Source organism: Aphelocoma coerulescens, chromosome 18 (genome assembly GCF_041296385.1).
Source record: "Aphelocoma coerulescens isolate FSJ_1873_10779 chromosome 18, UR_Acoe_1.0, whole genome shotgun sequence".
Taxonomy (NCBI): Eukaryota; Metazoa; Chordata; class Aves; order Passeriformes; family Corvidae; genus Aphelocoma; species Aphelocoma coerulescens.
The window spans coordinates 11008063-11020490 of record NC_091031.1 but is presented as its reverse complement, the minus strand read 5'-3'; the positions used below and the strand labels follow the sequence as shown (position 1 = coordinate 11020490).

The window sequence follows — 12428 nt, the reverse complement described above, 5'->3', positions numbered from 1 at the left end:
GAGTCTGAAACCTCTAAATCCCATGGCAGAAGGAAGGTCATGTTCCAGAGGAAGCTTAAAGGAGTGAAGTCAGAAGCTTTACAAGGCAGGATGCTCCCAGGCTGTGCAGAATGAGAACCCAGAGGGACTCCAGAGAACTGAAATGCACATTTCAGCCCACATTTCCCCAGGCTGAACACGGGCAGGGATAGAGCAGAGCTGAGAAAAGCTGTGATGTCAAGCAGTGATGGGTATGTACATCTACAATCCATACAGACTGCACAGCCCAAAGACAAAATCTGCTCTCACAAAGCAGGTGTTTCGTGGGCTTGATGGCTGAGCCCTCCTGATTGTGTGTGTTGACCCTCAGGGTCCATTTAATTTGTCCTCAATTAAGGGACAAAATTAAAGCTGCTGCTGCTATCTGAACAGCCAAGTGCCACCACTGAACAAAAGATGATTAAGGAAAAGGTGCAGGGTTTTTTTTAATTCCTTCATTATTGTGGGAATAGACCTTTTAGGGGCTGAACAGAGCTGGTTCAGTGAGAGGTTCCATTGCTTGACATCACAGGCTGATGAAGTGGGAATTTCTTCACAGATGTCTTCGGCCTGGATGAAGATTTTCTGTCTGGTCCCTCTTCAGGAACCAGATACATTCTCCATTCAGCAGGAGGAAGGGAAAGAAAGGGAAAGCCCAAAGCCCCAGGTGAAAATTTGAGAACTATCCCAATGAAACTGGGAAGCCCTCACTCCTACTTCACAGCACCAGGAAAAGGTCCCACAGAGGCAACAAGCTGTAAACAAAACTGATTCTTACATCACCACAGGTGCCAGAGACTGACCAGCACCACAGTCAGACAAGGGACACAATTCCAGCTCCAGCAAGGTGTGAATGAACAGGCCAAGGTGGAGAGTATTTGCACCCTTTTCAGAAACCAATTCCCACCCTGCTGGATCAGGTCCAGACCCAGCACAATTCACATTTGTTGACAAAGAGGAGCAAATATGGGATAACTGTCATTTTTCTGGGATGCTCTTTGTCCCCTCTCACTCCAAACACGTGGCAGGTGCCAGACCTGCCCATCCCCATGACAATATTTCCCTGCAGGCCTGGCAGCTGTCACAGTTCCAACCCCAGCACATCCCTGCAGAAATTCCCACTTCTTCCGAAATAATGGGGCATGTCCATGTCCTTTACAAACCATAACCACAAACCCCTGAGGGTATTCTCTAGTCTAACAGGGAGAAGCCTAAATCTCAGAGGGAAGAACCATCTTCTGGGGGACACCCAGGAAGTGCCCTCAAAATCAGTGTTGGACCTGCAGAACTCTCCATGTCTGTGGCCTTTTTGTGCTGTCCCTCATGTACGGGCAGAATTTTGTTCACCAAATGCCACAAGGATCCACCTGAAGGGCTTTTAGAGGACATAAGGGGAGCTGATTTCCCATGGATCAGGTACCTTGATTCCTCCCCAGGAGTGGTCAGACAGGAAATCCACAGGACTCGTGACTCCGGGCTGTGCTGGGTATCTGAGCAGGAAATCCAGTTCTGCTGGGTTGATTTCTTTATTCATCAGAAGTATCTGCAATTCCAAACAAACAAGATATCCTAGAGCAGCCAGGATCCAGAGCAGCAACAAACTCCAGCAGATCCATTATTCAATTAACGTGCTCGGAAAATGTGTGACTAAAACATACAGGGTGCCCCATGTTGGAGGGGTGTGATGGACACACCATGTAGGTGCTCTGGGTGTCCCAAAAGAGGAGCAGGAATGAGTGTGGAGATTGGCAACAGAACAGGAAGAAAGCTGGGAAAACCATGTGGTAAAGGCTGAGATCCAGGGGGGTGGAGAGCAGCCTGAGGGGAAGGCCCTGGCCGCAGAGCCAGATTGGACACTAAAAATTACACAAACACAGTGGACATGGTACAGCAGCTCTGCAGTGAGCACTTCTTTATGTTAAATGCAGTTTGCTTTGCCATTTTTCCCAGGTCCTGCAAGCAGGAATTACTCTCTCACATAACCTTTGTCAGTGTAATTCAAATCCAACACGGCATCTGTGCCTGTTATTGGCAGGAATAAATCCTGCAAGGAGCAGCTGAGGGAGCTGGGAAAGGGGCTCAGCCTGGAGCAAAGGAGGCTCAGGGGGGACCTTGTGGCTCTGCACAAGTCCCTGACAGGAGGGGGCAGCCGGGGGGGTCGGGCTCTGCTCCCAGGGAACAGGGACAGGAGGAGAGGGAACGGCCTCAGGCTGGGCCAGGGGAGGCTCAGGGTGGGCAGCAGCAGGAATTTCCCCATGGAAAGGGTGCTCAGGCCTTGGCAGGGGCTGCCCAGGGAGGTTTGGAGTGCCCATCCCTGGAGGTGTCCAAGGAATTCCTGGAGGTGGCACTGAGTGCTCTGGGCTGGGGACAAGGTGGGGATCAGGTTGGACTCGATGGTCTGGGAGGGCTTTTCCAGCCCAAACGATCCTGTGATTCCAAGAGAGGCAGAGAAGACAATCAAGCCCCCAGCCCCTGTATGGGCTGCTGTGGCACTGAACCCTGGCACACAGCTGGTGTGTGGTGCTGGTACCTGGAAGGTGAGCTGGGCACTGAAGGTCAGTTTGTCCCTCTCGAAGAGCCCCCGTGCCGTGTACTGGAACACGGAGAAGGTGATGCTGTCAGTGAGGCTCAGCACCCGCCCCGCCAGGCTCTCAGCAGGAGCTGCCCTCTCGAGGGCCTTCTGGAACACCACGTGGAACGCCTGGGAGGGCAGAGGAGAACAGGACTTTGGAGATGCCCTTTGCACACCCCTGGGTGCCCCTGAGGTGTCACAGTGGTGCCAGCTCAGGTGCTGCATCCCAGGGAGCACACAGAGACCAGCCCTGGCTCTGCCTGGGGCTGCTCCTCAGGGACACAGAGCCTGGCAGTGGTGACATCCCCTGGGACACTGCGCTCCCCAGGGCTGAGGGGGCAGCACAGAGGGGCACAGGGAACTCACACACAAGGATACAGGAAATATTTCTGTGCTCAGTGTGCTGCCACTGAGACACAGGCCTCAGATGCTGAAATTCTCTGCAAATGCTGAGCCAGCAGAGAGAGGAGTTCCCAGAGGACACACACACTCCAGAATGGTTTCCATGGGAAAAAAAACTCCAACACAAGCTCATCAGTCCTACCCCCTGCCAGGGACACCTTCCACTATCCCAGGCTGCTCCAAGCCCCGTCCAACCTGGCCTTGGACACTGCCAGGGATCCAAGGGCAGCCACACCAATAATAAAAATAATAATAGCAATAATAATAATAATAACAACAACAACAACAACAACAACAACAACAATAATAATAATAATAATAATAATAATAATAATAGTAGTAGTAGTAGTAGTAGTAGTAGTAATTTATTTTTTGAAGTCCCATGAGTGTCTTACTGTCTGGATCCAGCAAAGGACTGGCTGAGGAGGGCAGGGAGCAGTGGTAGTGAGCTGAAGCAGCCAGTGAAGTCCCCTCAAGGGTGAGTGTCTGCATTGAGAGCAACCCTCTTATGTAAGAGATTAAGGATTATTGCAACAACGTTTCTGATCCAAATGAGAAAAGACAAAACAACTTTCAGAGTTGTCCAAATTAAAAGCACAAGCAAATTATCAAATGCAACTGGAAAAAGAAAATTAACAAGAAAATAAAAGCCAAGTCCTGTTTCGCAGTGCAAAGGCTCCCTGTGCTGGGCCCAGCTGAAGGGAATAACCAGGCCAATACACAGTGATGGCACCAACTGGACAAGGCATGACCATGTTGGCAGCCTTATTTTTAGGGTTCTACAAAGGAAAAATGATGCCTCAACAAATTAAAGTAACACTGATACCTAATGCATTATTAAATAATTGCAGAATGCATTTTCCTGCTTAATGTTTCTTTAAATTGTGTTAAAACGTGCGGCAGAGCAGCACATAAATCTTTGTGTTCTAATTTGTAATGGGCTCCCAGCTGTGTGGCAAGTATTCTAAAATCATCCCTGTGCATCTTTACACAATGCTTTATGATCTGTCATCAAAATTTATTAGATAAAAACATTTCACCCAATAATTTTCTATGTATTTATACACGCTGCTCATGTTCACTGGAAAACATAAAACAAACGAACTATGGGAGACACAGATTAAAGGTGAAACCTCAGGAACTCCTGTATCTATTATATATGTGTAAGGGATGAATCTTTCAAAAGGCACAAAAGAAATTCTGTACATTTTTCTGATAAAATTACTCCAACAAACGAATCGTGGATATCAAAAGGAAAAGCTTCTTTGTGGATGAGCCTCAACATTTTGTAGTCTCTCCTCAACTCCTTTTTCCAGGGCACTTGTCAAGGTAAGAAATCGTTTGGAAGAAGTTGTAGAGCAGGATGCTCATTTAACCCTCCATGCCCCAAAATACCTTTCTTATATGACAAAAAAAAGTTTCCCATTGAATAAAATATTAAAGCTGTAGCTTTTCCAGGACAGGGCTTGGAGCAACCTGGGAGAGTGGAAGGTGTCCCTGCCCATGGCAGGGGTGGAACGGGATGGGCTTTAAGGCCCCTTCCAACTCAAACCTTGTGTAATTCTGTGACCCTGTGGCTCTGTAATTCTGATTTTATGAACCCCACAAAGAGGGAGGAGCCCCCCAGAGCCCCCCTGGAGGGGAGGTACCTTCAGGGAGAACTGGTACATGGGGTGGATGGCGTGGAGCTCGTTCATGGTGAAGTAGAGCAGGGAGGCGCGGCAGGCCGCGGGCCTGTAGTGCTCTCTGGCCTCGTTAATCCTGGCTTCTGTCGCCTTAAACTCCTGCACCTGGAGAGAAACACGGAACAGAACTCCTGTCAGAACACCCCTGTGCAGCGGGTGCAGCCCAGAGAGGGGGGACATCGGCCACAAAGGCATCAGGGCAACCCACAAGTGCCCGCCACGGGACCAGCCTCTGCCAGGCTGGAGCTGCCCTCCCCAGCATCCTCCCCCTCTGGAACCTTCCATTTAACTGCATTTTCCACCCAGTTGCCCAATCCCTCGTTTTCCTGAGTCCCCTCCAGACTTCTCCCTAGCATCCCTGCTCTTTGCTAACTGGAATTGGTTTTCTCATCAATGAGTTTCTCGTGCTAATTGCCCCCCTCCTGTGCAGGTCATTAACAACCCTGGGTCGAGCAGCCCCAGCGCTGCTCTCAGGCAGCTTCCCCAGGGCTGAGAGCTGCTAATTTATAACAGCGCTTTGCTGCCTTTCCTCAGCAGCCCCAAACCCTCCCACCTCGCTGCTCAGGGCTCTGCAGCTGCTGTGGGGGATATGTGAAGATCTTCTTGGCAGATACAGCACCCCATCATCACCTCGGTCCTGTTCGTTCTTTCATTCCACCTCAGCAGCATGAAGTGACATCCCTGAGCCTCCTGGGGTTTATTTTAGTCCCTGGCTGAGGACAGACACGTCTTACAGCGTGGCCAGGAGCTGCTGAGACAGTGCTGACCCAGCCAGCTCAGCCAACCATGCAATGGGGTCATAAAATCCCAGAATGATTTGGGTTGGAAGGGACCCTAAAGTTCTTCTCATTCCACTCAGCGACACCTTCCACTACCCCAGGTTGCTCCAAGTCCCATCCATCCTGGTCTTGGACACTGCCAGCGATCCAGGGGCAGCCACAGCTTCTCTGGGCACCCTGTGCCAGGGCCTCATCACCCTCACAGCCAAGAATTTCTTCCTAACATCTAAATCTGCCCATTTTCATCTTGAAGCCATCCCCCTTGTCCTATCACTGCAAGAGGTCCCTCTCCAGCCCTTCCTAAGCTTTCTGTGGCAGAACCAGCCAGCACAGCATCACACAGCCCCTGCTGAAACTCAGAGCCAGAGGTGGGGCAGACAGATGCTCTTCATCTGTAGAGCAGGGAGGACTTCCATAGGAAGGAAAATGTTGGCTGAACACCTTTTTTTGGGTAGACAGACCAAAACCAGTGAGGCTTGACTTGAACCTCTAACAGGGCTCTTCCACAGCCTTCCAGGTGGGAACAAACTCATAAAATCCAGGTGCAAACTCTAAAATTCATCCCTGTTGGCACTGCTGGTTTAGAAGGTCAAGCACTTCAAAACCACCTACTTCAAGGGGGAGGTGCCAAGCTTTCCACGTCAAAAACTCCCTTCAACACCCCCTCTGGGGGTTCAAGCAACCCCTCCCCAGGCAGCTGAATGCACCTGATGTACCACGAATGGAAAACAATTCTGATTTTTAACATGGAGGGAGGAGCACTCAGTTTCTTGGTCATTGGCTGGGAAGAGAGAGGCAGTTCCAGCCCCAGCCAGGCAGAACATGGGCCAGTGGCTGGGGGAGGGCAAGTGCAGGCTCTGGAGATGGGGGCACTGCAGAGGGGAGCAGCTGAATGGTCACACCGGGGTCCTGGGGCAATCCTGGCATGGGAACCACCCCTCCCAAGTGCCCTCAGTGGCAAGGAAAAACCTCTGTGCATTCACCTAAGCCCATGTAAGGACAGCTGGGCAGGTGGCAGTGCTCACACAGCTCCTACAAATGCTGATTTATACTCTGAGGAATGGAAGGGTATGAAATACCTGCGTTATTGCAGATTTACTCAAGATCACACACTCACCGGCTTCCAGTCCCTGGTCAGTACTAAAATCCAGCCTAACTGAGGCAGTGTGATGTACCCAGGATCATGCTGGAACAGTTTAAAGCTGCCTTGATACAGTGTGTAAATTTTATTGTCTTTACATCAGGCACCAATGTTTTCTCTTGGTCTTAAATAGGTCATTTAACACAAAAAAAGCTCCAAAGAACTAAATGGCCTGGAGCTCTCCAGAATGGAGAGCATTTACAATTTGTACCAATTCCTATTCTCTGCTCAGCAGACGGAGCAGAGATGGGCAGAGCAGAGGTTATATTCCACCCAGAAATCCTTAAAGGATCACAGACATGCTTTTCTCCAGGCTGTCACCGTCTTTGTACCTTCTCCACAATCTCTGCAGCTGTCCTTTTAGTGGTCTCCAGGTTCTCCACCAGTGCTGTGTCTCCCAGGAAATTACCAGATGCTGATGACAGCCGAGAGAGCAAGTCGTCCTCTAACGTTTTCAAGGTGATCTTGAACCCATTCTGTTGCTTTGTGAGATCTGACTGCAAGTAATAAATTCAGAAAGTTTTAGCCACAAAGGATGTGGTAAAATAAGGATTAATCACCTTCACATAGGAACAGGCTTCCCACTCACAACTTCCATAGTCCTGTAGTGCTTATTCCTGCTCTCTGCAACTCCTGGGAAAGGACAGAGTTCTGGAATCCGGGATCACTCCTTATCCAACAAGCTATCAGCTCAGAGAAACCTGGAGCAGCACAGAAAGCACCAGGAGAACGGAGTCCTTTTGCTAGGAATGCAGGAAAATGCTGGAAATGAAGCAGGAAGAAAAGTCCTTTATCCCCATCTCAGACACACATCCTGTATCTTTGTACCTCGTTTCTTGGGGCCACGTCAGCCTGGAGAGTCCCTGCTGCTCCTCACCCCTCCTGCTGAACCCTCTGCTCTGCTCGTGCCACTCCACACCACACCAGTCACACCAGCAACGGGGGCCACGGGGTTAAAACCTGACAGCAAAAACCAGCAGCAAAGTCCCTCAGGTCCCAAGGTGAGCACGAGGAGATCTCAGGCTCAGAACTGCAGGCAAAGCCATGGCTTCTCCTGCCCTGCTCCCATTTGTATCCTGGCCTCGAGGTCCCACTGGGACCAGTGGCTTACTGGGCTAAAGCTGGACCTGCACAAAGCCCCCCTGCCAAAGGCTCTGCAAACTCAGCACACAGATGGGCACGGAGGTTCAGGCTGGTACAACCATCCTGTGCCACGGGCAGATTTCTAAATTACAGAGCAAATCTGTCTCTGAAGTGCCCTCTCCATTCTCTGCAGGCACTGGTCCCACCTCCCTCTCCCCTGCAGAAGCACCAGTCATTAACTCTGTTCATGGTGCAAACAAAGGCTCTCATCTGGCTCCTTTCTGAACTGCTCCTCCACGACAGGCTTCCTCCCCTGAAATGTGATTGCCCTATTCTGTGTGTTTGCTCAGAGAAAACTCCTGGCTCTCTCTGGGTTTATTGTGGCATTCCACAATATGTCCCTATTGTGAACACCTATTTTTAGCGTTCTCACAGAAAATACCCTGTGGGAAAGCTCTGATTGGGATGCTGGTCTAAGCCAGGTGAAGTCAGTGCTGTGGGAAACACTGCTGGGTGACAGTTTAAACCCTCAGACTGTGCTGAAGTGACACAAGCCAAGAAATTCAAGGATCTTGCAGAAGAGTGTTTTATAGCAGTGCAAAACCCAGCAGCTCTGTGAAACACCTGACATGGGGCACGTGGAACTGAGACAAGTCCTGGGCAACTGGCACATGACAGACTCGGTGCCGTGAGCCACGGGATCTAATGCTCCAAAGAGAGTTTTGGGAAAACCATGTCCCTCTGTAGGGTCTGGAGAAGCCCCAGGAAGGAGAAATGTGATCTCCCAATCCCACCATGCAGAAGTGAGCCCATAGGATTTGCCCTGTTCTCAGAGATTTCCCAGCAGGTTAAGGGATTCTTCCATTAATAACTCATCTTCCAGTATATGGGCTGGAATTCCGTGCACACCCTCATTGCATGTTAACAGCAGCTCTGCTGAGCAGGCACTGGAGTGTGTCTGCTTTGGTATTTCAGCTGGAAAGGGCTGTTTCAAAGGCCTCTTCTCCAGGCTTTACACACAGGAATTTGCTCCTGGTGGTGCTGAATATTTCACAAGTCCTGAACCAGAAAACTAACGTGGCTAATTGTGTGCATTCCTGCCATTCGAGCATAGAATGCCTTGAAAAATGACATTTTGCAGCTCTTTTTGCAGCCCATGGACTGTGAGCCCTGGAGTTATTAATGAGGAGGGGGTGGATTTTTGTTCCAATTGCCTTTAAGCCCCACACAGGGTCTGGGAGCACCCTCAGAAGCCCAGACGGGGTGCCCCCAGCCCCTGTGGGTGCTGCAGCCTCATCCTGCCGTGGTTTGCAGCACAGCGAGGTCATCATTCCTTATTTCTGCAGTGCAGCTCATTAGCTGGCATTTCACAGCTGATGTATGAAAGTGCTGCTCCTGGCAAACAGGTTACTCCCAGAGCCTTCCAAACTTCATCCCATGGGAAAAAAAGTTCACCAGGACTCCAAGCCCCCTCTGCAGGATTCACTTCCAGAGCCTTCCAAGCTCAGCCACAACAGCCACTTTTCCTTTTCCCTTCTGCTGGTTTTGTTGTGTTATTTATTTGATTAGGTTATTAGCAATAAATTCTGGGCTCCACACACAAGGTGTGCTTTGAGCTCAGCAACCTTTGTGCAGTGCTTTAGGAATCATCTCCATCGCCCTCAAACCAGAGCTCTAAACCTTCCCTGGCCACCAAACACCTGTCCCTTCAGTCCCAGGGTGGAGAGGAAGGACTAACACGGACCTGGAGAGGGGACTTCTCCTCTGGGGAATCCAGGATTCCAATCCAGGCCTCCAAGGAGCTCCCCAGCGAGCAGACCCAGCCCTGGGGGCTGAAGGTGCTGAGCCCCTGGCCAGCCCTTGGTCACACATGGCACTGCCATCCCTCACTGTGCCCAAGGAGACACAGCTCTGCTTTTAGGGCAGCAGGGAACAGGTTTTAGGACTGTTCCCCATCCAGCAGAACATCTGGAATACCAGGCTGCTTTTCTCCTCCCCGGGGCAGCAGGGCTGGAGCAGGATGGAATTGGGTGAGAAGGAGAGGAAGCTGGCTCTGGTGTTACCTTGCTGTGGTGCTAGAGAGAAAGAATTCAATATTCTTCAAGGTAAGGAAAATGCCATCCCCCAGGAGTTGTGCTGGGGGGACTGAGCAGGGCTTTGTGTCCCTCGTGGCCCCAGCACAGCACCCCTGGCTCACACATTAAATCAGCTCATTGTGCATTTTTGATGGCATCTTTTGCCTCATTAGCACATGAGCCTCGATGCATCATTAAGGCTGCCCAGCTAAGGTACTTCAGAACCTCATTAAATGGAAAGGTTATTAAAGAACTGGCCTGGCCTGACTGAACATGTGCAGTAAATTTATTCCCACTCTCAGAAAATTTTTAGTAGTATATGTATTTGTTGCATTGTTAAAGGTGTCATCAGAAGGGAGGGTTTTCTTTATGAAATTATCTTGAAATTGAAGCCATACTTACTAAGAGAGAGAGAAAATATTTTGGCCTGTTACAAAGAAGTGGGAGGAAGAACCAGAAGAGAGAAGAGAAAATTATCATTACCAGCCTCACAATATTTATGGAGAGAATCCTTTACCATAAATGCCAAAAATTAAGTGAGATTCATGCTGCCTTCAAAATTAAATCTGTGGAGTCCAGAAAAAAAATGGTGTAATGAGAACCTCAGCTTTCAGTCACAACAGGAAAATAAAGAGAATTTTTGGGAGAAAAACCTTGAAAATTCAGTACCAGGTTTCTCAAAACACTGAGAAAAGAGAAGGCTGAAGGAAAAAAAAACCCTCAATGTTTGTCATACAGGGAAAATCTGATTTTGTGATGGGCTCGGCAATCTCTGCAAGCTGGCATGAGAAATGCTGTTTGTCCTAAAAGATAAAAATAAAAACAAAAATAAAAAAAAATTAATTAAATAAAAATAAAAATAACAATAAATAAAAATAAAAATAAAAATAAATAAAAATAAAAATAAAAATAAAAATATAAAAAATAAAAAAGTAAAAATAAAAATAGCAATAAATAAAAATAAAAAATAAAAATAAAAATAAAAACAAATAAAAGATAAAAATAAAAATAAAAATTAAAATAAATAAAAAATAAAAATAAAAATAAATAAAAAATAAAAATAAAAATAAAAATAAAAATAAAAATAAAAATAAAAATAAAAATAAAAATAAAAATAAAATAAAAATAACAATAAAAATAAAAAAATAAAAATAAAAAATAAATAAAAATTAAAAAATATAAAAATAGAAAATAATGATGTTTTATGCTAATGATGATTGGAACACTTGCTCCCAGTGTAAACTCCCAGGTGCTGATCTTCAGCTCCTGCAGGTCAGGCCTCTTGGTGTAGGCCAACAACAATAACAAAAATAATAATAACAATAACAATAATAATAATAACAACAATAATAATAATGATCATAATGCTGATTTCTACTTGCTCCCAGTGACAATGCCCAGGTGCTGACCTTCAGCTCCTCCAGGTCAGGCCTCTCCACGCGCACCACGGCCGCCAGCAGCTGCTCCTCGAGGCCGTTGCGGGTGACGGAGAAGTTGATGAGGGTGCACTGTGCCTGCAGCTCGGGCTGGAAGTGGGGGTTTGCCAGCTTGGTGTGCAGGATGAGGCGGAAGGAAGGGTGCAAGGCACACTCCTTGTGCCCAAGCTTAATGTACCTGGAATTTTGGCAAAAGGAGCATCAGCCAGGAGCGTGTGCCAGGAGCTGTCACCGCAGGACAGGGTGGGTCTCAGTCAGGTACTCAGCACTCCTCACAGAAATTATTATTTAAGCCAAGTGTTTCATCCTGGACACACTGGAATCATTTCTGATTTAGGGTAAAAAACCCAGAGAGTCTCCCCTGAATTTTGGATCCTGTTTAAGGAGGCTCAGATTTTCCAGCAGCAGCACAACCAGTCCAACCATGAACTCTCCTGGCTTTGGACAGAGGCTGAATTCTGCCTAGAATGGAGTTACAGGGAGGAAAAGCCTCTCAGCATAGACCTTTTCTTTAGTCACTGTTGTGGGAATGGTGAGGTTCTCAAGGGAATTTGAATACCCTTCCCAGTCCAACATCACTCACTGGGTGCCCTCCTGGCCCCCTCGATTGTTTTCAGACCTGTAAACCCCCCAGTGCAGGCAGCTCACAGCAGCACCAGAGACCCTGCCAGACCCCACAGCAAAATCATTCCCACTCTGGGACTGGCAGCATCTGCCTGGAGTCTGGGCTTAGGGCCTGGAGACACAAAACTCAGGGACTTCCTTTGTGATTTATGACTTATTTTCCCTTTGTTAGGAAAGACGTGATCTCACAGGGAGTTTTGAGATGCACAGCCCCAAAAGGCTGAGTGTTCCACTGGAGGGGGGCTCAGGATTGCTCCCTCTCTGCTGCATCCCCTTCCCAACCCTCTCCAAACACTTCAGTCCTGCACTGGGACCAATCCTGCCCTTCCATCCTGCAGCCAAACCCCTGCTCAGCCACCCTTCCTGGGATGTTCTCCCCTGAGCCCTTTGCAGACAGCTTGCCTTGCCCACCAGTTTACAGCACCCTGGGATGTTTCAGGCGAGCAAGGAAATAATCCTTAAAGAACTTAAGGAAAAAGAGCTCCCTGGCTGCCTCTCTTGCTGACCTCCTCTCAGCTGGAGGTGACCAGCAGCTGCCATGAGAGCTTGACCTCATTAAGAAACACTTGATATCCTTGATGCTGAAACTGGTAGCTGCATTTCTAAATGCTGT

At 48.4% G+C, this 12428-nt stretch overlaps 1 protein-coding gene across 2 annotated transcripts in view; it reads right to left on the bottom strand.

Moving 5' to 3' along the window:
* Positions 1-12428, bottom strand: part of DNAH9 (dynein axonemal heavy chain 9) — a 142028-nt gene that overhangs the window by 51718 nt on the left and 77882 nt on the right. For both annotated transcript variants that reach the window (XM_069032621.1, XM_069032620.1), the window contains 5 exons: positions 11165-11369; positions 6930-7094; positions 4642-4782; positions 2549-2719; positions 1439-1561 (listed from right to left, as the gene is read on the bottom strand). In XM_069032621.1, coding sequence (XP_068888722.1) covers positions 1439-1561; positions 2549-2719; positions 4642-4782; positions 6930-7094; positions 11165-11369 — 805 coding nt within the window. The remainder of the gene's footprint in view (positions 1-1438; positions 1562-2548; positions 2720-4641; positions 4783-6929; positions 7095-11164; positions 11370-12428) is intronic.